At 40.7% G+C, this 25,867-nt stretch overlaps 1 protein-coding gene across 5 annotated transcripts in view; it reads left to right on the top strand.

Annotated features, from left to right (window-relative positions):
- LRRC3B (leucine rich repeat containing 3B) overlaps positions 1–25,258 on the top strand; it is an 85,205-nt gene extending 59,947 nt beyond the window's left edge. For 3 of the 5 annotated variants that reach the window (XM_038570181.1, XM_038570183.1, XM_038570184.1), the window contains exon 2: positions 23,994–25,258. In XM_038570181.1, the coding sequence (XP_038426109.1) occupies positions 24,158–24,937 (780 nt within the window). In that variant the 5' untranslated portion in view covers positions 23,994–24,157 and the 3' untranslated portion in view covers positions 24,938–25,258. Of the gene's footprint in view, positions 1–4,970; positions 5,113–8,533; positions 8,762–23,993 lie in introns of those variants that run through there. The other 2 variants (XR_005376709.1, XM_038570182.1) reach the window with 2 other exon arrangements.
- Positions 25,259–25,867: the final 609 nt, after the last annotated feature.

The following is a 25,867-nucleotide window of genomic DNA, read 5'->3' as shown; positions in this document are numbered from 1 at the left end:
GCATTTTTTTTAAACCAGTTAAACCCAAGCAACTCCATTCTGGAGTCTTTTATTATTCTAATTATGCTTTGTTCCCAGGCATGCAGGAATTTCAGAAGCACCTTGTGGGTATGGGATGAGGGTAAGAAAGTCAGGATCCAGGGAAGTGAAGCTAAAGTAGCTGGGGGCTTCCCTCACCCCATCTGGGAAGGGGACAGCAGTTCAAATCACCCTTCTGGGGGCATGGTAAAAACTGGCTTGATAGAGGATGCATCAACACCCAGCTGGAATCTCCAAATGTTGGCAGAGCCAGATTTGAGCAGTACAGTATTATAGTTCCTGGGGTCCCATTGGTTTTGACTAAGCAGACGCTGTAGCCAAGTCTAGAGAAATAAAGAAGGGCTTGGCCAGGATATGCATGGAGTTGGATCCCCCAGACACAGAGAGGTTCATGGTGGAGCCCCACCAGGGACTGTATGATGCAGATCAGAAAGGAAAGCTCATCAGCTTTCAAAGGCCTGATCCCCTGTGGAAGGGCAGGGACTATGCAGACCCACACGTGGGTGAGACTCAGCAGTGAAACTAATCCCAGATTCCTTCCCTCAACTACTGCCTACTCAATGCAGGACAGCTTCCACTAGCCGTCAAATCCAGAAGTTACTTGTTCTTCTGGCTCAAGAGGGCAGCCTCTCCACATTTCCATGTTCTGTATCCCTCTGCTTGTCTGTGCAGAGCTGGGATGCCTACTTTTCCTGAGATACTCATGGCAGGATTTCTTGTGAGTAAACCTCTTCTTAATTTACAGCACTTTGCCAGGCAAAGTGTGGCACCAGCTCTTTGGACTCTTTCCTGAGTGTAAGGCATAGTGATGTCTGACAGGAGCTGACCCATAGTCTACAGGGCTTGTTCTACTCAGTATTTCTTCAAGATCCTTCTGGCTCAAGTGTCTACTGTGGCCTTGTCTCGTTTCTGCTGGTGAATCCGCCAATTTAGATGGTTTGCTTATTATTCGGTCAGGATCATGGCTGGATGAACAAGTCCCTTGGAAGCCCCCCTCCACTTTTTATTTATTTATGTTTTAAAAAGATTTATTTATTAATTCATGACAGACACAGACTGAGAGAAAGAGAGGCAGAGACGTAGACAGAGGGAGAAGCAGGCTCCTCCCAGGGAGCGTGATACGGGACTTGATCCTGGATCCCGGGATCACGACTTGAGCCAAAGGCAGGCACCCAACCGCTGAGACACCCAGGGGTCCCTCTCCTCCTATTTTTAAAACAAAGACAGGAAAGTTCCAACACTCTATGAAGGTTTTACATTTTCTGATGGCAGCAGAGGAACCAAAGGTGAAAACCAGTTGCATGGAACTGGTCAGTCCAGCTGGTTCCCAGGAAATCAAGTCAGAATTTCAGTCTACATGGCATTGGAAGGACCATACAGTGTCAAGAACAGGGCAGGTTGTAGGAAAATCTTGATGATGTCTTGGCCTTGATGATAGTATAAACCGCATCTATGCTCACACTTTTCTCTCTTTCCTCTGACAGCTTCTGGTCCTTTGTTGTAGCTCTCTTGCTGACTTCCTGTAAACAGATCTAAGAAGTTCAGAATGAACTCATTGGGGCAGCCCAGGTGGCTCAGCAGTTTAGCACCGCCTTCAGCCCAGGGCGTGATTCTGGGGACCCAGGATTGAGTCCCACGTTGGGCCTGCTTCTTTCTCTGCCCGTGTCTCTGCCGCGCTCTCTTTCTCTCTGTGTGTCTCTCATTAATAAGTAAATAATTAATAAATAAATAAAATATTTTTTTAAAAATAAACTCATTATTCATTTAGCATTCAGAACTCTGATTTTTTACTTTTATTCAGGTCAGAAGCTCTCCATTGGGAAAAAAAATGGAATACTTGAAATTGTTGCAATTGTTCAAATATACTTTTTTTACCTTCTTGACTTTGCTAAAGTTGCTCTTCCTTTCTGAAATAATCTGCCTCTCACTCTCTGCCTATCAAAGTGCTTCACATCTTACTAGTATGTGACTGTGGACAAGGTATGAGGCTTCTTTGAACCTTAGTTTCTTTATCTGCAGAAAGAGGAAAGCAACGGTATCAACCCATAGCTCAGGGGGTAAAAGGACACAAGTTTATTTCTCATTCACATCACGTGTCTAGCATAGGTCAGTGAGGGGTCTGTTTTTCATAGTTACTCATAACCCAGGAAGACAGAGGTGGGAGGCAGGAGAGCCTTAAAACTCGCCTAACTTCTGCTCAGAATTCACTAAAGTGATCACATGGTCACAGCTTACCTCAGAAAGGGTGGAAAAGTGCAATCTTACCATCTTCCAGAAGAAGGAGGCCTGAAAATTTTGTAAAGCATGAAATGGCAGCCACATCTCTGTACAGTGCATGATCAACCCAGAAAGATGGTATCACTATAGTTACTCTTGACAAGATCCAGCTTCAATTTGGTGATGCAAGAGAGAGATTTTTAAAATTAACCTCTATATGTTCTTTATTTATGCAGACATGATAAATGAGAGAATGCGCAACATAAAGGTTAACATAGATTTTTATTCAAATCCTGGTTTTATCCATTACTAACTCTGTGAGCTTGGGCAAATTAATTAACTTCGCTGTTTTTCAACTTCATCACCTGGCAAATGGGGACAATAATTGTATATGATAAGATGAGCACTGAGTGTTACACTAGATGTTAGCAAATTGAATTTAGATAAATATATTAAAAATAAAAAATAATTGTACATTCCTCAAAAAGTGTTATGCATGCTGAGATATTAATCGTGAAATTAGCAGATGTAGTACCTGATGCCGTAGAAGTATTTGCTGATTCAAATGGAGTTATACCACTTCACACACTGTTCTGTAACTAGCTTTTAAAAAAATATTAAGACACGTAAGACTTTGTGTGTGTGCCTGTGTGCATGTGTGTGTATGTGTGTATCCACCTTGTTTTTAAAAATAGTTACATATTGTTCTTTTTTTTTTTTTTTTGGCTGTATCTTACTTTTCTCAAGCAGTTCAAGTGATGAAAAATTCCCATAAGACAATTCGGGAAGACCTTCGTTTCATGAATCTCCATCCATTGAGCTGTTTCCTGCTTTTTTACTGTCAGATGTAGGGTCCAAAAACTGTGTCTAATACCATTCAGTGGGGAAGTGTATTCATATCTCTCAGTCATTTAGTCCAGACTCTCTGTTATGATCTTATCTGGTGGCAAGCATTCTCTGAGACTGTATTGCCAATAATTCTCCCAAATAAAAGGTACCATATTCTTAGGCTTAACATAAAAGCAAAAACAAAACAAAGCCCAAAAAGCAAACAAAACAAACAAACATTACTTTCCCATGGATGGACTCAGCTACAGTATAGGACTCATGCAGACTCTGCCTCTTGCCTGTTTATGCTGTCCCCATCCCTGTTCTCTCCCCAGTATTGCACCTGTTATGGGTGCCATCCACATTTCTTAAATGATGTAGTTGTGACTTCTTCATGCCCAATATTTTGTAGGGTTATTTCAAAACTTCTTCCTAAACATCGAATTCAAAGCCTAGTCTTTTTATTCTACTCCCATTTGGTGTACTCCCATTTGGTGCACTCATAATCTTGCTCTCTCCTACTTCCCCTACCTCTCCAACCTGGGTTTCTTCTTTGATGTGTTTCATAACTTCTCTTCCTATATATGCCAATCTCAGACATAAAAGTAATTCTTTAGCTCAGAGAAAGTGATCAGCTATACCTACCAGGAAGGATGAGGAAAAAATGGCGACCACTGATGTTGAGCTGCTAGGGTAGATGTCTCCGGAGATGAGACTCTATATGGGAGAAGTTCATTAAGAAGTACCTTTGGGATCCACATTTATGGGTGGGCTGGGATGGACTGGAGAGAGAGAGAGAGTTGAGCTGTAATGCACACCCAGTGGCAACCTCAGCCAACCCCTCAGGCAGCTCTGAGGCTAGGCCGGGCCTTCAGAGCTGCCCGGTTAGAGCTGACAAAGGCCAGACCTTTGTCCTCCTACATTAGTCTTTGGACAGGGCTGTCCCTGGAGGGCAAAGTGACGAGCCCCAAAGGGGCTGACAGCAGGAAGTTCTCTGCCACAGCACTCCCAGCAGCTGGGACAAGCCCTTCATTAGAGGGACATCTGGGTGGCACATGACAGTGCCCACCACAGAGGAGGACAGGACATTGGTAACTATAGTCCTACTCCTTCCTATTCCAGAAGCTTGTAGAGGAGGGCATTTTCTTCTGCAACACAGTTCCATCCTCCCCATGCCATCCTATTTGTCCTGGGGATAGTGGGTTTAAAGATCTTGTTTGTTTTGCTTCCCTTTCAATATCTAGCAAGCTTTTGATACAGCCCTTGCTGGTTTCTGCCTTTGCTGTCCTTGGCATAATCTTTCAAGAATACTTTCTCGTTTTCTTTTTGCTGCTATGACAATCAGTGCATCCTCTGCATTATAATTGCTCTAAATACGGTCTCAGCATCCCTTTCCTTCCAGTTCTGAGGGGATAAGATGCTTCCAAACATGAGTTTGTTTAATAAAATTTGGGCTACTCTGTGTGGCATGCTGCCACTGAACATATAATTCCTTTCCCTTTTATTCGAAGAAGCTCCTGTTGGAGGCAGCTTCCCCCTCCCTTCTCTTCTTTCATCCCACAGATCATTTCCATACAGCCCACTCGATATTGCCTGGCAGCACGAGGGACCAGAATAGCATGGAGAATTGAAACCCACAGAAGAGCTACAGCCTCCTCCCCCTTGGACACTGGCAAGCTAAGCTGCTAACAAGTGGCAGGATCGATTCATTTGAATTTCATCTCCCTTCATTTCCTCTGCCTTCCCTCTGGTGCTGGTGATAATGAGCGGTGAAAATGACCCAGGACCCAGGAGGCAGATGCAAGTGGGGGGGTGGAATCCAGGGGTTGAGATAATCCATAGCTTGAAGACTCAAGAATTAGCTTTGGTTCCTTCTCCTCCCACAGCTTTATCTCAGGTGGCCACTGAACAAGGAGCCGCTCCCGCAAGTGGTCTCTGGAAAGATTTCTGTCTGAGTCTTCTTTTTGTTGACACTACAAAGACACCTCGTCGGAGCTGTCATCTCGGTCATCTCAGAAAGAGGCTCAGGTACCCCCCAAGTACACTTGGGAAGACATAACACAGAAGTTTTGCGATCACAGGTTAATAAAAAAGGGATGACCCTTCAAAAATCAGTCCACAGCCCTTTGCAGATACCTGACCATCTGCCCTCCTCTGGTCAGCACATAAGAGTAGTGCGCTGTCCTTTAGGGGAATACAGGGAGAAAAAAGAGGACTTGCTGCTGCTCTGTACCGGGGCGGGCAGGGGCGGGTGACGGGGAAGCTCAGCCTAGTAGGGGTGTATATGTGGGCACCAGCCTTGGATAATGCCAGGCCCCATCCCTCCCGCACAATTCCTACCTGGAGTAAACTTTTCAACCACTCCCTCTTAGTTCTGGCTATAGCAGGGCAAGAATGGCCTCTGCCATACACAGGCATACCTTTGGCAATACGCAGGTTCAAATCCAGACCACTGCAATAAAGTGAGTCCCAATAAATCTTTTGGGGTCCCAGCGCATATAAAAGTTATGTTCGCACTGTACTGTAGTCTATTAACTGTGCAGTAGCATTTTGTCTAAGAAACAATGTACATGCCTTAATTTAAAAATATTTTATTGCTAAAAAATGCTAACCATCATCTGAGCTTTCAGCGGGTTGTTATCACTGATCACAGTTCACCGTAACAGATATGATAATGTAATTATATGTAATATAACATATTATATAATAATATAATAATAAAGAAAAGGTTTGAAATATTGAGAATTACCAAAATGCGACACAGAGGCACGAGATGAGTAAATGCTGTTGCAAAAATGGCACCAGTAGATTTTCTTGATTCAGGGTGGCCACAAACCATCAATCTGTTAAAAAACAAAATGCAATATCAGGAAAGTATAACAAAGTGAAGTGCAATTAAGCAAGGTATGCCTGTATCATTGTTGGTTGGCTGGATCTCCAAAATGACAAGAATCTAGAGTGTGGCTAGTACAAGAATCAGCCTGTCATGTGACCAGGGCCTCAGTTTCTCCATCATCAGAGGAGGGTCAGCTGTTTCTGCAGCTGCACAGAGCTCAGTGTCTGTAGCTCTACCATGTTTTCCTGGACTCCAGAGAGCTCTCAGCAGCTGCACACAAGCAGGTCTTATAGATGCTCGAATTCTCCATCTCCCTTAGGGGTGATGATGATGGCTTATCTTCCAGAGCTGAGACAAAGTAGAGGCAAAGAGGGAAATGCTACACGTTAAAGTGAGAAATGCAGTTAGTACAGATTCGTTAGTCTCTTTCTGCCACTCACACCCCAGAGATATTTTACCCTCATGTTTTGACTATGTGTTTCTCAAAATCGTGGGCCAGGCCAGTGTCACAGACCCGAAGCATGCCTGGGACACCAGGATCCATCCCCATATGGTAAACAGTGGCGAGCCCTCCCAGAGCCTGACACTTCCTGTGACCATAGTTATCTCTGGGTACCTTGTGGGGGGGGCGCACAGAGGTGCCACCCTCCCTTATCTTGCTAGATGTCAGATTTCATGAATTGGATGCTGCCTTCTCCAGGTCCCCAGCGTGAGAAGCTCTGTTTTTATTCTGAACCTGATTGCGTAGGAAGCAGCTCATAATTAAGTGGCTCTTTCTCTCCTCTAACATTTCCACATGGACTGCCACACAGATGAGAGGTGAAAAAGTCTGCCCTGCTAAGGGGAAGGTGGCTCATCCTCAGGACTCCAGCACACCCTTCACCTGCCATCCTGTAGTCCCCTCCCCACGCCCCCTGGTGCCCAGGGCTTAGGTTCTTGAGAAGCTTCTATGTGTTTTCAGCCCTCTGGCCCCCCCCCTTTTTTTTAATTTATTTTTTATTGGTGTTCAATTTGCCAACATATAGAATAACACCCAGTGCTCATCCCATCAAGTGCCCCCCTCAGTGCCTGTCACCCAGTCACCCCCACCCCCCACCAACCTCCCTTTCTACCGCCCCTTGTTCGTTTCCCAGAGTTAGGAGTCTCTCATGTTCTGTCTCCCTCTCTGATATTTCCCACTCATTTTCTCTCCTTTCCCCTTTATTCCCTTTCACTATTTTTTATATTCTCCAAATGAATGAGACCATATAATGTTTGTGCTTCTCCAATTGACTTATTTCACTCAGCATAATACCCTCCAGTTCCATCCACATTGAAGCAAATGGTGGGTATTTGTCATTTCTAATGGCTGAGGAATATTCCATTGTATACATAAACCACATCTTCTTTATCCATTCATCTTTCGATGAACACTGAGGCTCCTTCCACAGTTTGGCTATTGTGGACATTGCTGCTAGAAACATCGGGGTGCAAGTGTCCTGCCGTTTCACTACATCTGTATCTTTGGGGTAAATCCCCAGCAGTGCAATTGCTTGGTCCTAGGGCAGGTCTATTTTTAACTCTTTGAGGAACTTCCTCTGGCCCTTCACTGAACAAACATGTCCCGAGCACCTCCTCTGTCATTGGCCTAAGACAGCTCTGGGGATGCCCACAGCTGAGACACTCAGATGGTCCAGAGGCCTATCACATATGGGAGTGTGGCTCTGCTCCATCTAGCCCTTTCATCTGTGACTATAGGAATTGCCTAAGTGGAAAGAAAGAAAAGGAAAAGAAAGCCTGGGTGTGGGGTGGTGGTGAAGGGACCATGTACTTGTGTTTAGACCAAGTATTACTAAATCAGGGAATCAGGGCGACCAGTCGGCCTCACCACCCCTCCTGTTATCACCTCCTGAGATTCTGTGCAAAGCAAAAAAAAAAAAAAACAACAGGTTGAGTAAAAATAACACATTCTCTCCTGACCAAAATTTTTTGAGCTAAACATGTATAGGAATTGATTAATACAATAGCCTTTCAGTCACAATTCCTGAAACCATCCTGTAGACAATGAAATTTGTAAAAATATGTCAATATTGTGTTGGCCTATTTTTTTTTAATTGTGCAAGCATTTAGAGGAGACAATATGGGATTTTATATTATCTTTTTCTGGGAATGGCTGTCTCTTTTCTATTTAACTTTATTAGCTTTACCTGGATTGATTCTTACCTTATTTATTTATTTATTTACTTTTTACTTATCTTAACGTGGCTGGTTGGTTCACTGAGATGGAATAAATGCTAAGATGGAGAATACCAATTCAGTTTTACTTAAACTGACATATAATGTCTGAGCCAGGAGATAAGGGAAGCCTTACTGCATCCTGCAGACAATTAAATGAGTTTGGAAAGTTTTATTTGGTTAGTTGTTGACAAGAGCTAAGTCCCTGGGTAGCTGTTAATTTTTCCGGGTGATTCCCAAAAGAAAAACAAGCCAACTCAAGGCTACACATTTCTCTGTGCAATTTCAATGAACTACACAGTATGGAAAAGATAAAACCATAGATCTCAGTTCTGATTCCTTTTTTTTTTTTTTTTTGCTTTGTTTTGTGTGTTTTTTTTTTTTTTTTACTATGAAAAGAAAGTGTTTTGTTTTGTTTTGTTTTGTTTTCACATTTGAGAAAAGCCTATGTTTACCTGGAAAGATAAAGGGCGCAGGTGGAGAACAGGAAGAGGCAAGAACATTTCTAGACGAGATGCAACCCATTGATCTGACCTGGGCTGCCTCTTTCATCCACCGGCATAATTAGGTAAACAGGAGACAGCCTACCTGATGATCCTCCTGTTAGAATTATTGCCATCGACAGTATCCAGGCAAGTTCTTTGTATGACTTTGTTGTTCTATGAATACTGGTTTGTTTTTCCATTCTGTCATCTTCTTTAGGGAAAACTTAAATGGTTGATGTTTTTGGTTTTCTTAAAAAATACGTATCACAGGATAAAATAAATGAGGAAATTTGTATCTTCGCTGATCCCCAGGCGGTCTGAGAAGATGAAATTTGAAACTGTACATTAGAGAGCCTCACAAAATGAAGAATCTAAATCTGAAATCAAGGGCAAATTAAATGAAGATTGGGATGATTTATACATCACTTAGTTTCTGCTAACAGATCAGAGGGGCAGCAGTTCTACTTGCTTTGATAAGACAGCAGTTCTAGAAAGGAACATCTAAGGTTCTAGAAGGAAGGATAAGTACAAATAAATTCTCTATTCACCTTTAATTGAAATCAGAGCCCAGTGTTAGCCTCAGATCATCAGCCTAGATTATTTGGTGAGAATGTCTGAGGTTCCAGGTCTGGGCAGGCTCATTAAGGGGTTAATGGGCAAAATGGAAGGGAAGCCTCTGGGTTCTGCCCTTCAGGACAGTGTATAGGAGAGTGGGTTCCATTGGTTGGAAATCTTTTGCAGACCAAACAACAGGTGCGAACCTCAGAGTGTCTGCATGCCGGTTCTAGCTCCTGAATTAATAAAATGTTATTTATTTCAGTTCTGTTTCATCACGATTGCTAAGACATGACATTTCAATTCTTCACTGAACCTCTAGAAACTTTGCTTCCTTTGTAGTTGTTTCTTTGATGTTTACCTTTGTGTTTTCCGGATAGCTTCTGAGAGCCTGAGAGATCTAGCAAGTACTAGAATGGCTACTCACATATGCCCAGAACTACCACACAGGCTCTGTGTCCAGGATATGTTTAAAACAAAAAAATCAGTCAACAAAGAGAAATAACTGACATCTGTTGTGCACCAACTATGTGCCATGTAGGTAGTTCACTAAATAATATCACTTTATCCTTATTGAAAATAGAAGCAGTAAATACTTTTGTTAACTTCATTTGCAGAGTGGGAAACAGAGGCAAGGAAACTGGGGTTCAGACTGAGCCCTTGCTCCTAACCACTGGCTGCACTAATAGAGCACTGACTTCATGCTGGCCATTGTGATAGGCACTAGGAATATATAAGCCAACAATATTAAAATGTGTTATTCACATTTGACCTAGGAATTGAATGGATATCTTCCATCTATGTATCAGTTTTTCTGGATTGCTTGGAGGTTACCATAACAATATCGAATATCATTGGCTATTATAGTTAGCAAATATAATTACATAATTTGATTTCTATTGATAATGTAACTGCTGGTATTCTTTAGCTTTGAGTAATTATAACATTCTTGAATGATGTCACTATGATACTTTTATTAAGAAGCATACTCTTCTATTAGTTAGTATATATATATATATATACATTAAGCAAATATCAATCAGTTGTCATAAGAAACATGTATATTAACTTTTTAATTATTAAAATAGTCATATGTATCAGCTGACTTTTAGCTAACAAGCACCCCCAAACTCTATGTCATTTGTGTTACTTACAAATTCATGGGAAGCTGAATGGTTTTCCTGGTCTTAGCTGGGTTCTCCTATGAGTCTGTGGTCAGCTGCAGGTCAGAGAAGTTGACTCTGTTGATCTAGGATGGAAGTGTGGACAGGTGTAGGCTATAGTGACCCAACTAGGACAACTGCCCCTCCCCTTCTTTATCCAATTGCTTATCATCCAGCAGACTAGGAAAGGATTGTTCACATGGTGGCTTGAGGTGGTGGAGGGTTCCAAGAGCAAAAGAAGGAGCATGCATGGCTTTTTGGAGAGGCATAGGCTTGGAACTGGCATAATGTCACTTTTGGCTTCTCTGTGGTCAAAAGAAGTTCTGAGGCTAGCCTAGATTCAAGGAGGGGGGAAATAGATTTCATTTTTATTTTATCTTATTTTATTTTACATAGAGAGAGAGAGAGAGAGAGAGTGTGTATTTAGGAGGAGGGAAGGGAGAGAGAGAATCTCAAGCAGACTCTGCACTGAGTGCAAAGCCCAACATTGGGCCCAGTCTCACAACCCTGAGATCATGACCCGAGCCAAAATCAAGAGTTAGAGGCTTAACCAACTAAGCTGCCGAGGTGCTCCTAGACTCCACTTCTTGATGGGAGTAATTTAAGGTTATCTTGCAAAAGGACATGGATAATACAGGATGGGGAATAATGGAAATTGTTTTTGAAAACAGCCTACCACAGCATATGAAATTAAGTATTATAATGCACATTTTATAGATGAAAAAAATTGAGGCCCAGTGTTAAGTAATATGCCCTAAAAAAACAAACTGATAAATAGTAAGTTGCTAGCACTAATTCATAACTAGTAAGTGGTTGAATGACAAAATTAGGCAAACTTAGGCATATATAACTCCACAGCCCTTTCTTTGACCATGCCATTAGGTTTTCAAGGTCTTCAAGGATCACGATATTAAATGATCTTATCAAAAATGAAAATGGCACCTGAGGATAAGGAAATAGAGTATACAATTCAAAGATAATAATAACCCATTCATTTTCATTTACTTAAAGACATGAATAGTTTTAATCAAGGGGAATTTCTTTAATTAACTAAAACCATCCTAGTGATAGTTATGGATTATTAATTTTTATTAGCTGGCATTGACTCTTTCTCTGTAGTAATATTATACAGCCTGAGACAGATCAAGTGCAAATGCAATTCTTGTTTGCACAACTTGTCACCACATACTCCTCCAAATATTCAGGGTATGAACCCTCCTAGGGCAAAATTTCTCTCCATCATCAAAGTAAAGTGTTTTGTCCAGTGCTTTGCACATAGTCGATGTCCAAGAAATGTTAGCCACCATCGGAGTTATTCCCTTATTACATTAAGGATAGGGTCACACTTTGGCCCTACACTCTCCTAGCAGAGAGAAGACAAATTGTAAGATGATGATGGTGATGATAGTAACAAAAATAGTTGTCGTAGAAAGGACAGTAATAGTAAACTCGCATGGAGACTTTATCACGTAACAGAAGCTTTTCTAAGTGTTTTATATGTGTTAATCCTTATGAAACTCCTTTGAGAGAGAGCCTATAACCCCATGTTCAACTGACAAGACTGGCATAAAGAAGGTACATAATTTGTAAGTGGCTAAGCCATGATCTCTGTGCAACCTAATTAAAACCAGGTCCACACTACAGGTATCATCTGCTGGTGTGCCAGTCCTCTGGTAGTCTTGGGGTACATGAAATACAATTTTAAAGAATTGTTTCTCATTTCACCTTGGGTTTCTATTTTGTGTCACTGAAAGGAGTTAAGCCATTCTTTAATGAGTATCCCTAAATCTCTCCTGCTTTATCAGGAAGGGCTTTCTTTTCTCTTGAAGTTCTTTTGTTATTGTTTATTTTAGAAGTATAGAATCTCCTGTCCAAATTTTCATTTGAGAAGCTGGAAATTTTCTTGCAAGTTGAAAGATTGGAACACTTTTATATTCATCACTTTCCATTTGCCAGTTGTTAAACTTTTGCCACTTTGTCTCTATCTTTCCACATAAAAACATAGTTTTATTTTCCCTGGGTATTTTGAAAGTTGCAGTTGTCATGACACTTTACCCCCAAATACTTCAGTATGTGCCTCTTAAGAACAAGGAGTCTCCCCTTCCTACTTACATTATAAAAAGCCTAAGAAATTTTTATTTGATACAATAATATCAAATATAGAGTTCGTATTCAAAATTTTTCCCTAATTATCCCAATAATCTCTTTCCTAGCATTTTTTTCACAGTGTTTTGCATTCCTTTAGTTGTCATATGTCTTTTTTATTTAATCAGTGATAGTTCTACAGACTATTTTTGGGTTTGTTTGTTTTTTTTTGTGTGTGTGTGTATGTGTTTTTGTTGTTGTTGTTTTGATTCCTTTCAGTGACTGAAAAGTTCTGATCAGTCACCTTGCCAAAGTATCTCAAGTTCTGGATTGGTCAAATCTTTCCCTCTTGATTAGATGCAGGTTAAATATATTTTGACATAAATACTCTTATAGGTTATGTGAGAATCATATCCTAGTCTGTTATGCTTAGGAAAAAGACATGGATGTCTCTGGAAAAAGAATGATCTGATATTTTAGGAAAACAGCCAAATACTGAAACCCACAATAGAGTGTAATCTTTAAATGGCTATTGATAGTTCTGAAGCACATTTCAAATATTTTATTTTGTCCTCATAACTATGAGACCAATGAGGTGGATGTTATTGATTATTCTAGGACAATATAGGCTTAGAAGTATGTGTGATTTGCTAAATTCCCAGAATTCATTCCTCAGAAGCTGAGCTTTGAATCCAGTTTCTAGATCTTGGTTTGGATCTCCATCCTGTACTTTTCCCACCAAGTCAATGGATAAGGTTAAGCAAAACAAGGTTTTTTAAAAAATGGTTAACAGTCACCCATCCTATTCAGAAATGCAACTGAATTCACCATAAGTTAGTGTTTTCTAAAAGCAGCTTTCAGGTTGGCTCAGGACCCTGGTGAGTTTTAGGGAGCCTACATTTATGTAGATTATGTGTTAAGAGCTTGCAAAGCACTCACTGTTAAATGTCATAGGCACTTGCTGAGAAGTAATAATAGAGAATCGGAAAGAAACTGAGATGGATGGGTTCCCACTCAATCTCCCTATAAACTTGCAGCATGTTGAATAATAAATACAGATGTTTGCAAAGACATAGTCTCATCTTTCTTTATTCTGTGTTTAGTCCCACAGAGAAAGAGATACTAGGTCCAAGAAAAAAAAAAAGAAGTGGTTTTTGTTTGTGTATTTCTTTGTTTTTCTCTGTTTTTCCAATGGGTTTAAAGATAGGAAGAATTTTTTAAATCCAACCTGGAGATCCATGGGCATTAGATCATGTAGAAAGGAGGCAATGTGTTCATAAGAGTTGGCATTTTTTCTCCTTTTCCCCAATAAATTGAGGGTTTGCTTAAAGAAATTATTTTGTGAAAGAAATTCAAAAGAAGAAAAGCAGTGCCTGAACTACCGAGATCTGGGACAGATGGATATCATATCATTTTGATAAAAGTTTTGTATGAGTAGCCTTTAAGAGATTCTTATAGGAAAAGAAATTTCTCTTCTTGTTCTTGACTTTCCTAGAGTTTGTAGGAAGCTGTTAACAGAGGACTGATTTGGCATTTAAAACTCAGTACTTGTGTTTACAGACTCTCCAGATCAAAATGGGGCTGGCGAGTAGAGGAGATATAGAAACCAATGAGTGTTGACTGGGATCTACTATGCAGGCCATCTAGGATCCAAGTTCTGTCCTTCTGCTAACCAGCTGTGTCTCCATTCGTTGAGTTCCTCAATTGTGCTAAAATAGGACCAATGATGTTTATCATGTGTATCCAAAAGGGCTACTTAGAGTTAATTACATGAGAACATATCCATGGACTTGCCCCACAAGCATCTAATGTAATAGAGTTCACACATGCAAGGCAAATATAATTTTAGAGCTTTTGGTTTAGAATTATAGGGGGGGGGGTTCTCAATGCTTCTAGGTTCATTTGGCTGGTCTGTTAATTAAATTGGCAGAAGACAAATTAATAGAAAACCAAATTTAATTACATACAGCAAGCCCCACAAAGACAATGAGAGACCCCCTAACAGGCAGTGGAGGTGTGGTGTGCCATTCTGAGCTAAAATGAAGGGGATGGGGGTCTGAGGCTTCTAAGGGAAGGAAGACCATTCACAGAAAGATGGGAAGAATGAATGTTTAGTAAACCTAATTTGTGGTGCCATGCAGAGACAATGGGACAAAGGAAGGAAGTTGAACAAACAGGCCCTGTCCATCTCCACGAATCATCATTCTTTTTCCAGAGACATCCATGTCTTTTTCCTAAGCATAACAGACTAGGATATGATTCTCACATAACCTATAAGAGTATTTAATTCAATACTCAAAATATATTTAACCTGCATCTAATCAAGAGGGAAAGATTTGACCAATCCAGAACTTGAGATACTTTGCCAAGGTGACTGATCAGAACTTTTCAGTCACTGAAAGGAATCAAAACAACAACAACAAAAAGTACCCTTTGTACTTACCTCTGGTGGTAGCTCTCTTCCTAAACCAGGCCCTGGTAGCTCTCTTCCTAAACCTGGCCCATCTGAACTCTTAGAGGCAGTTGAGAGGGAAGTATAAAGCTCTTTCTGAGTCTTTTAGGACTGGATTGTCTTCAGCTCAAAATAATCATCATGCCAGAGTGGTGCTCTCTGGGGAGACTTGTTCTGAACCCCTTCAGAACGATATGTCAGCTTCTCTCCATCCCTCCTCTCATCCTGCTAGTCTTCCTTTTCAGTAATACTTCCCCAGTGTAAAATGCATTGTGGTCCTTGCTTCTCATCTTCATGGAATCAGTTGAGAAGGAGGGGAAAAAGTATGGTAGTTTATCTGTAAAGAGGTGTGTGGTGCCATGTTTGACTACATGAGCTCTGAAGGCCAAAGGACTTGAGTTCAGACTGTGCCTCTTCTACTCAACATCTGTAACAAGTAGTCAAGTTACATCACCTCTTTATGTTTCAACTTGCTCATCTGGGCAAGGGTTGTAATTGCTACCTGTCATGATGGTACTGAGGATTATATAAGGTGACATATGAATAAAATGCAACTCACTTTCTGCTTCCAACCATTCGTTTAATCTCTGTTTGGTACTGAGGATTATACAAGGTGACATATGAATAAAATGCAACTCACTTTCTGCTTCCAACCCTTCGTTTAATCTCTGTTTGTGCAGGTGACCATCTTCCTCTAGTCTCTCAAGAACACATCAGTCAGCCCCATGATTTTGTCCAATCTCAGATAATAGTCACAAACTCAATTAACTTAAATCAAAGTAAAAATTAAATATGAGAATGTAAATGTCTAGTTCAAGAGATTAGCCAATACTCTGAATTTCCTTTAATATTCAGCCATTCTCCCCTTTTCTGTGTTTCAGGCATACAGGAAAGGGAAAGAGTATGGTGGGTAGCTGGATTTCTCCTCTCTGCCCCTCTCCCCCACCCCTTTCCCAGGCCTTCAGCAGAACTGGGTTTCAGCTGCTCTTCTCAGAGGCTCACTAGAAGGTAGAGTGAGGCAAACCTGGTGCTTCTCTCTAAGGGCTCTTTCATGCCCCCTCCCCAACCATATGGCTCCCCTGACCCCTGTGGTGGATATATTCCAGATGATCACTCCCTGCAAATCTAAGCATCTACCTTTCAGTTTCTTGTTGCTTAGGTCCCCCTGCCCTACCAAGGAATCCCATGGGACCATGAACAGGAACCTGAGATGCTTTTCACTGGGGATCTCCTTCCTCAGGTGGCCATATCTGACTCATAGGAAATAGTTTTCTATCCCTTTTCTGGCAAACTCTGGGAGTGCAGGTTCACCCTCACATCAAAATATCACTTTGCCACCAAATAATGGGTCAACCTTGTTCTTATTCTAGTACATTCTGCACTATACCCCAGTTCCAGGAATCCTGTAATAACTCTCTCCTCTCTTTGGGGCAGTGATAGGATAGGTGCCTCCTGATGATAGGTGCCTTCTGATGCCTTTTACCCTCAAAGTGGGCAAAGACATACATGTTAGACTCACAGAACATTGTCAGCTAATCTCCACATGGCAACTTGACCCCTCACTTTGGAATTCTATGTCCATTTAATCAGGGATCTGGTCAGAACTTCAATTTTATCATCTATTATTCATGCTAGATGAGTTCATCTTTTAATAAATACCTGGCATGTAATAAATGCTGAGTAAACAATAGCTATTGTATGATGTAATGAGAATGGATCCTAATTATTTCAATAAATATTTATTAAATTCTACCCATGGGCAATAAGAGAATATAAAAATGGGTGAGACATTGATCCTACCCTCTGAAAACTCCTGGGCTGGTAGCAAAGATAAACAGATCTCTTTAATTACAAAAGCAATAGTTTCAGGATTTCAGGAGCTCCTGACTTTAAAAATTATGGGTCTGCAAGCAGATTAAACTCCTTCTAAATATAAGGATCCTCAGTTCCTCCTATATCCATCAGCCTTATCAGTTCATATCCTTAACTAAAGGATGATAGCACCTAAATGACTCCTGGGCCAGATCTTCATTGGCAGGAAAGCGATTCCAAGCTATAGAGGTCTTTAGCTGGGACCCCTTCTGATAAATCTCATATTTGTTGAACAAAGTGCTGTTCATCATCAACTTTGCAATTACTGATCCCTGTTTATTGAGCTCAGGTTTCTGTGCCTGTGTGAGGAAGTGCAGTGGGACAAAGGATTGGGAAAGGGGATTGTTATAAACAATCATTGTTTAGATCAATCATTGTTTAAATCATTAGAGCTTTTCAAGCAGTGGAAATCCATGGTCTGATGGTTACTTTAACCTGGCTTTGAAAGGAGGATAGAAGCCACACATGGGCAGTCCAGAAAGGATGCTTTTGCTTCCTTTTGGAGCAAGAGGCTGGAAGTTTGAACAGGAAAGAGGCAGTGGGGACCCAAAACACGAGAGCGGGGGAAGGAAGATGGAAATGGAAACTATTCTCAACAAATCAGGAGGGAACAGGTGGTTTATAGGAGAGGAGGAAGGTAGTTGGGTGGGGATGAAGGGTGAAAATGATTTTACTTTTAGGCATGCCCAGTTTGAAGCCTGGGTGGACTTTTTGTGGCAAGAGGTGGTTGTGAATGCAAAGGTAGAACAAAAGTTCATGAAGAACTCCATGCTAAACAGGCGAATTAAGATGTTGTCTCCATGAGCATGATTTCAAAGAGCAGCAGTAGAGAAAAGTGTCTATACAGTTCATTCACCTAAATTATTCAGATCCCAATGGCCTCTAATTTTTTTGGCCTGGAATTATACTCATGGATGTCTTATACAACCCATACTTAGTCTTTGGAAAACCTGGCAGATAAAGAAATCCTTATATCATTTCTATAATAGGTTATAAAGCTAATTTTAGGAATATTCCATTGAGAATATCATACAGTCAAACTGTAGTCTTTGCGGAAGTAAATGGAAATCCAAATGAGAACAAGCAAAGGCCATGTTCTCCAAGCTTTCTATAGTAAGGGAGCCAGCCACCATCCCTTGCATTTGGCAGAGGAGACTCACAGACAGGGGAGTGGAAAAGCTTGATGGTGGGGAAAATGAAAGGCTTCGGAAGTGCTGATTGGTGGCTCTTGGCTGGCTTGGGGAAAGCTGGAGTCAGGCTAGCTAGAGCCAGAGCATCATATGTGATTACTGAGGGAAGCAGATATGGCTTTCCCTGGTTAGTCCTAAATGGAAATTAGGAATGAAAATTAGGGAAGCTGGCAGTTATTGATCTGAGTTGGGACAATTGCCACAGAGGTTGTAGTTTGGCTCCCTGGACTGGTTGCAGCAAGTTGTGACTTTGAGTTCTATTTCAAGTTATATGGTCTCACTGTTGTCCCTCTACATATTGAGTCTCTCCAGTTGAAACACGTTCCACTTTTTAAAATGTATTGTCTTGTTATTTGCACAACCTTCTTGGCCACCATGGTCCAAATATCTTGTGCACTCAAAAGTTACCTTCTGGGACATTATGTTCAGATTGGTTTGTCGGTTAATCCCTGGTCCTCCTGTATTAACTTTTTAAAAAATGTTTATGTAAGCAAAAACACACAAAACACCTTTATACAATAGAAAGTTAAATTCATCAGAAGGGTATAAAATCAAAAGACAGTTTCTTCTCTCCCCCTATCAGCCCCCCAGTTCTGGTCCTTAGTTAACCACTATTAATAGTTTCTTATACATTTTCTTCCATATAGATCTTTTCAAAAGTGATCTATACAGGGCACCTGGGTGACTGAGTCAGTTAAGCATTTGCCTTCAGTTCAGGTCATGATCCTGGAGTCCCAGGATCGAGCCCCATGTCAGGCTCCCTGCCCCGTGGGGAGTCTACTTTTCCCTCTCCCTTTGCCCCTCTCTCTGCTCCTTCTCCCTCTCTCTCTTTCTTTCAAATAAGTAAAATCTAAAAAAAAAAAAAAAATGATCCATGCATATGTAAACATATAAATGCTATACCTGTACTTGCACATTTACTTCCCCCTTTTCAAAATTTTACACAAATAGGATAATGCTAGAAGAACTTCTTTTTCCAAGCTGCTTTTTGAGGTCATCTTTGGAGATCTTCACATCAGTATAATTCAGTCTCACTTATTCTTGTATTTTAAAATTTGAATAGATACTCCTAAATTGCTCATACAAAAAGAGTGCCCTAAGTATCTCCTCATCGGGTGTTTGAGAGTGCTTTGTTTTTATGCCTTCACTGAAAGTAGATATTCTTCCTCATTTTAACCAAGATGTTAGGTACTTTAACTTGAATCTATTTTACTGCCAGTGAGATCAAGGACCTTTTCATATGATTTATTGGTCATTTGTCTACATTATTTTTCTGTCCATTTTTCTGTTAGATCAGTTTCTTATCCCTTTGCAAGAATTTCTTGTATATTAAAGAAATCAATCCTTTATTTTATCATCAGTCCTTTTATTTTGTGTATTGTCTTACTTTTTTGCCATATGGAAGTTTTAATTTCAAGTCCTTAAAATTTATGAGGTTTGGTATTTTTCTCAGTGATTTGAATTTTACTTCCCAAATCGAAAGGCCTGTGTTGCAATGTTGTGCTTTTTAATCAAATCCTTTTTGGGAGCAGAGTTGCATGGAATGGAATCAGGACAAGTCGGTGTATCTGGTATTTCTTCCTGAGTTGGTGGACTCACTTATCTCAGAAGAGTTAATGAAAGCTTTGGGTTAGAAGCCCTGAGTGTCCCTGAGTGGCCCCTACTGATGAGAAGAAAGGAACAGGAAGCAAAGATAGAGTTGTTAATCAACCACTGAAAGATCTGTCTTCTCAGGCAGTCCACTGAATGCACTTTTTTTTTTTCTTTTGGAAAACAGCACTTGATAGTTGCCACCCAATCCAGGCATTAATTGCTATAACGCAGATACCTGTATAACAGGGAAATGTGAGCAAGTCATGGGTCTGGGGATAAAGTGACCCTCTTTGGGAGCACATCTCGTACCTAAATACCACAACGCAAATACTGTAGCTTCCTGCCCCAGACATATTTGAATGGAAGGAGGGAAAGAGGATAGGGTAGTGTAAGAGTTGAGAAGTACAGAGCGGGGAGTCAAGAGATAGAAAAAAGTGCTGTTTAATTTGCTTTGTCCCTTTTCTGGTATGGTTCCTTATTGGGAGGACAGGCAGTGGATGCTGCTTTTATTCTTACCATCACCAGTGTGATCCAGCCCTTCTTTGTGTTCTACATACCCTTTTGGAAGTTAGAAAGGAGGCACTTGATTTTTCCAACAGGATAGTTTGTTCACTACTTTGCATTTGTGGGCAGACCTGACTGAAACAGAACAGGAGGGAGTTTGGGGTTTAGAATGTTTGTTTCAGAGTTAGGTGCTATTTAGCTTTATACTATGCTGGGTGGTAACTGATGTCAGAAGAATACCACCATTTATCCTATGAGGCACGTCTCCTCATGTCTTTCTTTTCCAAGAACCTGTGTTGACCTAGCCCGCAGTTTTTTGTTTTTTGGCTTTTTTTTTTTTTAGATTTTATTTATTTATTCATGAAAGACAGAGAAAGAGAGAGGCAGAGACACAGGCAGAGGGAGAAACAGGCTCCATGCAGGGAGCCTGACATGGGACTCAATCCTGGGTCTCCAGGATCACACCGTGGGCCAAAGGTGGCACTAAACCGCTAAACCACCCGGGCTCCCCTATCCCACAATTTAAGACAATATCAAGCTGGTAATCCCTTTGGAAAATAGTATTTCAGCATAATAGGGTGGAGAGGCAGTCCTTCCATCCTCCCAGCTGCAGATGACCTTGACTCAATAACTTTGGTTCTTGCTGTCTGCTTCCTAGACATCCAAGGGCTCAGTTCTCTACTTCTTGCATCTCTTCTTACTTCGTCCTGGCTGAGTATGGAGGCTCTGGAGGCTGAGTCATAGCAGCCCAATCATCTAGCCAGTCCCAGAGCTTTTATTTCTCTTTTAATCAAATACCATAGAAAGAAAATGATATGCTTAGTTTGAGTCCAACTTCTCTGAATGCAAGATATTTTGCATTTGTGTTCCTAACAGGCATTCTCCTCAGTGTATAGGTGGATCATTTGGGCATGAAGGATCCCATCTCAAAAAGAGAACTCAAGATGTATCCTAATCATTTCTTGGCTTGAGCCAAATCCATGACCATGGACTGATCATTCTGGAGAAACCAAGGTTATGTCTATGTCTCAAGGAGCCTACCAAAGAAAAGTTCCATTCTTTCTTCCATCAACTAAGAGCCTACCTTCATTATTTTTTCCAAAGACCACATGTCAACATGTAAAACCAATGAACATTGGATGAGCCAATGTTTATATTAAAAATAAAAATAATCACCATAGGGAAGAAAAAGCACAGCTAGATTCTTCAATATTTTATTAGGTCATTCATACAATAGATATTTATTTAGCCCTTACTACATGCCAAGAACTATGGTAGCATTTAAAAATGCATCTAGTATAATAATAATAACTGAAGCCAACAAGTATTGAACTCTTACTACGTTTTAGGCATTGGAATAAATGCTTTATGTGGATCATCTCATATAATTTTCAAATCAACTCTGTAATTGGGTTCTTTTATAATTTCTATACAAAGATAAGGAAAAGGAGGTTCAGAGAGGTTAAATGACTTGCCCAGGAGCCTATTACTAACAAGGATTAAAGCTGGGAGGCAAAACAGTGTACTTTTCACTTTTTAATTGTTTGCTGTTGTTTCTACATGAGGCAGAAGCAAGACCCTGCCCTCTTGAAACTTGTAGTCTAAATTGGTGAACACTTTTCATCAGATAGACTCTGAATCCATCTCTGGAGGAATGTGGAGTATCCTCCAGAGAAGGCTTACCACTTTTCAGAAGGATCTAGGCTGGTGGTACATACCCAATTGATGGGAGTTGATTGATTACATAGACTCTTTATTTTCTCCAATTATATCCATGACTCCCATTTCCTGTGTCCTTCTCGTGTTCTCATCCTAGCATCCTTTGCCTTATCCTTCTGCCACCCTCTTTCTTCTCTGAGTGTCTTCACCTCCACACCTGTTTATTTTTCCTCTCTTCCATCTAGACAGTCACTAGAGTCCCCAAATGTCATGCAATGCAGTTTTGAAGGAAAACATGGAAGGGAGGGAAACTCACTGCAAATGAAATGAGCTATTGATGCATGACTTAAGAAGCCTAGGGGTCCTTCTTTAGCATTCTCTGGCATTTAAGGGACTCAGGATTCCAAAAGCACATCCACTCCATTCTGCTGGTGCTAATCTCATTTTTTCCATGATTAACAACCCCGTTCATTATGTTTTCAGCTCACATTAATCTTCTCTTCTGTGAGTTTGGTAACATTTGGAGTCATTTCCCTCTGTATTTATCCATCTGGGATCTTTAGAAAAGATAAGTTTGCAGAGAGTCATTTGTTGCTCATGCAGAAAGTCATTTGTTGCTCACTGAAATGAGAGGAAGGTACATTCTCCTTGTTTCTCAAATCCTGAGAGAGGACCCTCTGAAGTCAGACATGGAGCCCCATTGAAGTCCATAGGGTACTCCATTTGGGTTTGAGCTGCAATGTAACAGCATCAGAAATCACAACAAGCAATGCTTCCTGGATTCTGACTGACTGTTCTCACAGAGCGGATGATATGGGGAGAGATCTGTGGGGGTAGTGGAGAGAATTAGGAGATTAATAAATCAGAACAAAGCCTTTGACCTGAATCCTGTCTCTACACTTACAAGCTATTTGACCTCAGACGAATGACATAATCTGTTCAAAATCTACTCACTTCCTCAGTGAACTGGTCCTAATTTTTGCCATTTTGGAAGCTCTGTCCAACAATATATTATATATATTTATAATTATGTAAATTATAAATAATTTACTATTTATATATACGATTGGAGAGAAAAAAATAGGCTATTGGGAAGGTCTTAGAGGCCAATATATTTAAGTTCTTATATCTTATAAAGTCTTGAAGGGGTGCCTGAGTGGCTCAGTCAGTTCAGCATCAGACTCTTCCTTTCAGCAGTCATGGTCTCAAGGTTGTGAGATCAAGTCCCATGTTGGGCTCTGTGCTCAGCACAGTCTTCTTGGTATTCTCTTCCTTTTCCTCCCCCTTCCTCTCTGCTCCTCTTCCCTCTTGCTCTCTCTCTTTCTCTCAAATAAAAGATTTTATCTCAATATTTCAAAAAATCTCAAATATCATATTTATTTATTTTACAGAGATAGAGAGAGAGAGAGCACATGAGCACCAGAGAACACAAGCAAGGGGAACAGCAGAAGGAGAGGGAGAGGGAGAAGCAGACTCCCCACTGAGCAGGAAGCTGATGTGGGGCTTGATCCCAGGACCCTGAGACTATGACCTGAGCTGAAGGCAGATGTTTAACCAACTGAGCCACCCAGGCACCCCTAAATAAAATCTTAAAAATGAATAAATAAATGAGTAAAAATAAAAAGTCCTGGAGGTGTGTATCATATCTAAAGATCTACTGGGGAGAATATAATTTGTTTAGAAAACAGAGAATCAGGGAGACAGCTCTTTTGGAGATTCTGTTCTCTCAGTCCCTAACAATAGTCTGTTGTGAAAGTTGGAATGCATTTATTCATTTCTTAATTCAAGTAAGATGTTTCTTTAGAGAAAATATTCCAACTGGACATCCATTCAAAAGCCATGACAATTATTGCTATCTATGGTCATTAACCATGAAATATTGGTGTTATTTCTCATTGCTGCTCAAGAGCAGGTCTAAATTGCATTAATGCATCTGTTACTGTAGAAAGAAGGGAAGGTCTAATTAGACTTTATTGCTGTCTAATTTAGAAGGGGTTCAGGATGTTGAAAGGACCAGTAGAGATGAGAGAAATCTGGACTGTTTGCTGTAATTCTGTACAACTAAAACCAAGGCAACATAATTCGGAAATGTTGTCATATACTGACAGTCCTTTTGCCCAACACCTGGGATTTGAGCATGAGACTCCCATTATGCAGATAACTCCCAGTGCTGTTGGTGAAAATTAACTACACAACCAACTCTCCTACCCACGTAGAATGCCAGATGCCTGAGAGCACTTTTAATTGCAATGTACCTCCCTCTGCAAAAGAGCTAATTGCATCTGTTTCCCTTTCCTTTAGGTACCCAAGCAAGGACAGGAATAATGAAGAGACACGTGTGTTAGTTGCAACCTTCTGAACCAAGCAAGAAGGAAATCAACAGTGTGGACAGGGCTGGAACCGTTGGCACGCTTGCTTGTTGGAGTGAATGAGGAATGGGCTTGTGATTATGCTGACATTCCAGCATGAATCTGGTAGACCTGTGGTTAACCCGTTCCCTCTCCATGTGTCTCCTCCTACAAAGTTTTGTTCTTATGATACTGTGCTTTCATTCTGCCAGTATGTGTCCCAAGGGCTGTCTCTGTTCTTCCTCTGGGGGTTTAAATGTCACCTGTAGCAATGCAAATCTCAAGGAAATACCTAGAGATCTTCCTCCTGAAACAGTCTTATTGTATCTGGACTCCAATCAGATCACATCTATCCCCAATGAGATTTTTAAGGACCTCCATCAACTAAGAGTTCTCAACTTGTCCAAAAATGGCATTGAGTTTATCGATGAGCATGCCTTCAAAGGAGTAGCTGAAACCTTGCAGACTCTGGACTTGTCTGACAACCGGATTCAAAGCGTGCACAAAAATGCCTTCAATAACCTGAAGGCCAGGGCCAGAATTGCCAACAATCCCTGGCACTGCGACTGTACTCTCCAGCAAGTTCTGAGGAGCATGGCATCCAACCATGAGACAGCCCATAATGTGATCTGTAAGACTTCTGTGTTGGATGAACACGCCGGGAGACCATTCCTCAATGCTGCCAATGATGCTGACCTTTGTAACCTCCCGAAAAAGACTACCGATTATGCCATGCTGGTCACCATGTTTGGCTGGTTCACCATGGTGATCTCCTATGTGGTGTATTATGTGAGGCAAAACCAGGAGGATGCCCGGAGACACCTTGAATACTTGAAATCCCTGCCAAGCAGGCAGAAGAAAGCGGATGAGCCCGATGACATTAGCACTGTGGTATAGCGTCTGGACAGACTGACACCGAGAAACAGATTCGTTTGCCGTTGCAATAGAATAAGTGGTTTACTTCTCCCATCCATTGTAAACATTTAAAACTTTGTATCTCCATTTCTTTTGAATTATGCCACTGTTGAACTTTTAACAAACATGATGACGTAACAACTCATTTTAGTTTAGGTGACCCACCCCTGAAATGTACCCCCAGTGGTATAACCTGAGTAAGCTACTATCTGAACATAAGTTAGATCCATCTCACTATTTAATAATGAAATTTATTTTTTTAATTTAAAACCAAATAAAAGCTTAACTTTGAACCATGAAAAACAGAGTGACTCATTGGTTCAGAAAACGGTACGGCCATTCCATTGCTTTCGAGAGAAATAGGCAACCTTTATGAACCTAAAGAACTATCATAATGAAAGATGTGTTATTAAGCCCTACTGTACACTGGGGAGCCATAGCTGAATTATCAACCAAGGAAAGTATCTATCAGACTTTAAAGTACTGAGCCTTAGCAAACCTGAGCAATAATACACAGTGTGGCATCCTGCAGAGGCTTCAGTTGAGATGCTGCTAGGTGTTTGCTGTCCAAAAGTTGGTGTGTTTAGCTATTGTGTTATAAATACTTAAATATAAATATATTTATAAGATAACAGCAAAGCACACTACTTTTATTCTACACTGGAAAAATGGAAAAAAAAACCCAAAACATATTCTATCCTCAAGGTTGCCTTTTGGTGGGCAGGGGTATGTGGCGAACATAGAAATAGTTATGCTGAAAAAGAAGGTCCTAACAGTAGTGTAGCATCAACTGTGTGGAAGGCATTTTATAAAATTATTATGTCTTTCAACCCTCACTATGAAAGGAGAACGTGACAACTGGCCGATTTAGAGGAAACTACAGGTGGAAGGAGTTCAATGGCCTACCAAGTA

Source organism: Canis lupus, chromosome 23 (assembly GCF_011100685.1).
Source record: "Canis lupus familiaris isolate Mischka breed German Shepherd chromosome 23, alternate assembly UU_Cfam_GSD_1.0, whole genome shotgun sequence".
NCBI classification, from domain to species: Eukaryota; Metazoa; Chordata; class Mammalia; order Carnivora; family Canidae; genus Canis; species Canis lupus.
The sequence above is the reverse complement of the archived record's forward strand: the minus strand, read 5'-3'. Positions and strand labels throughout refer to the sequence as shown.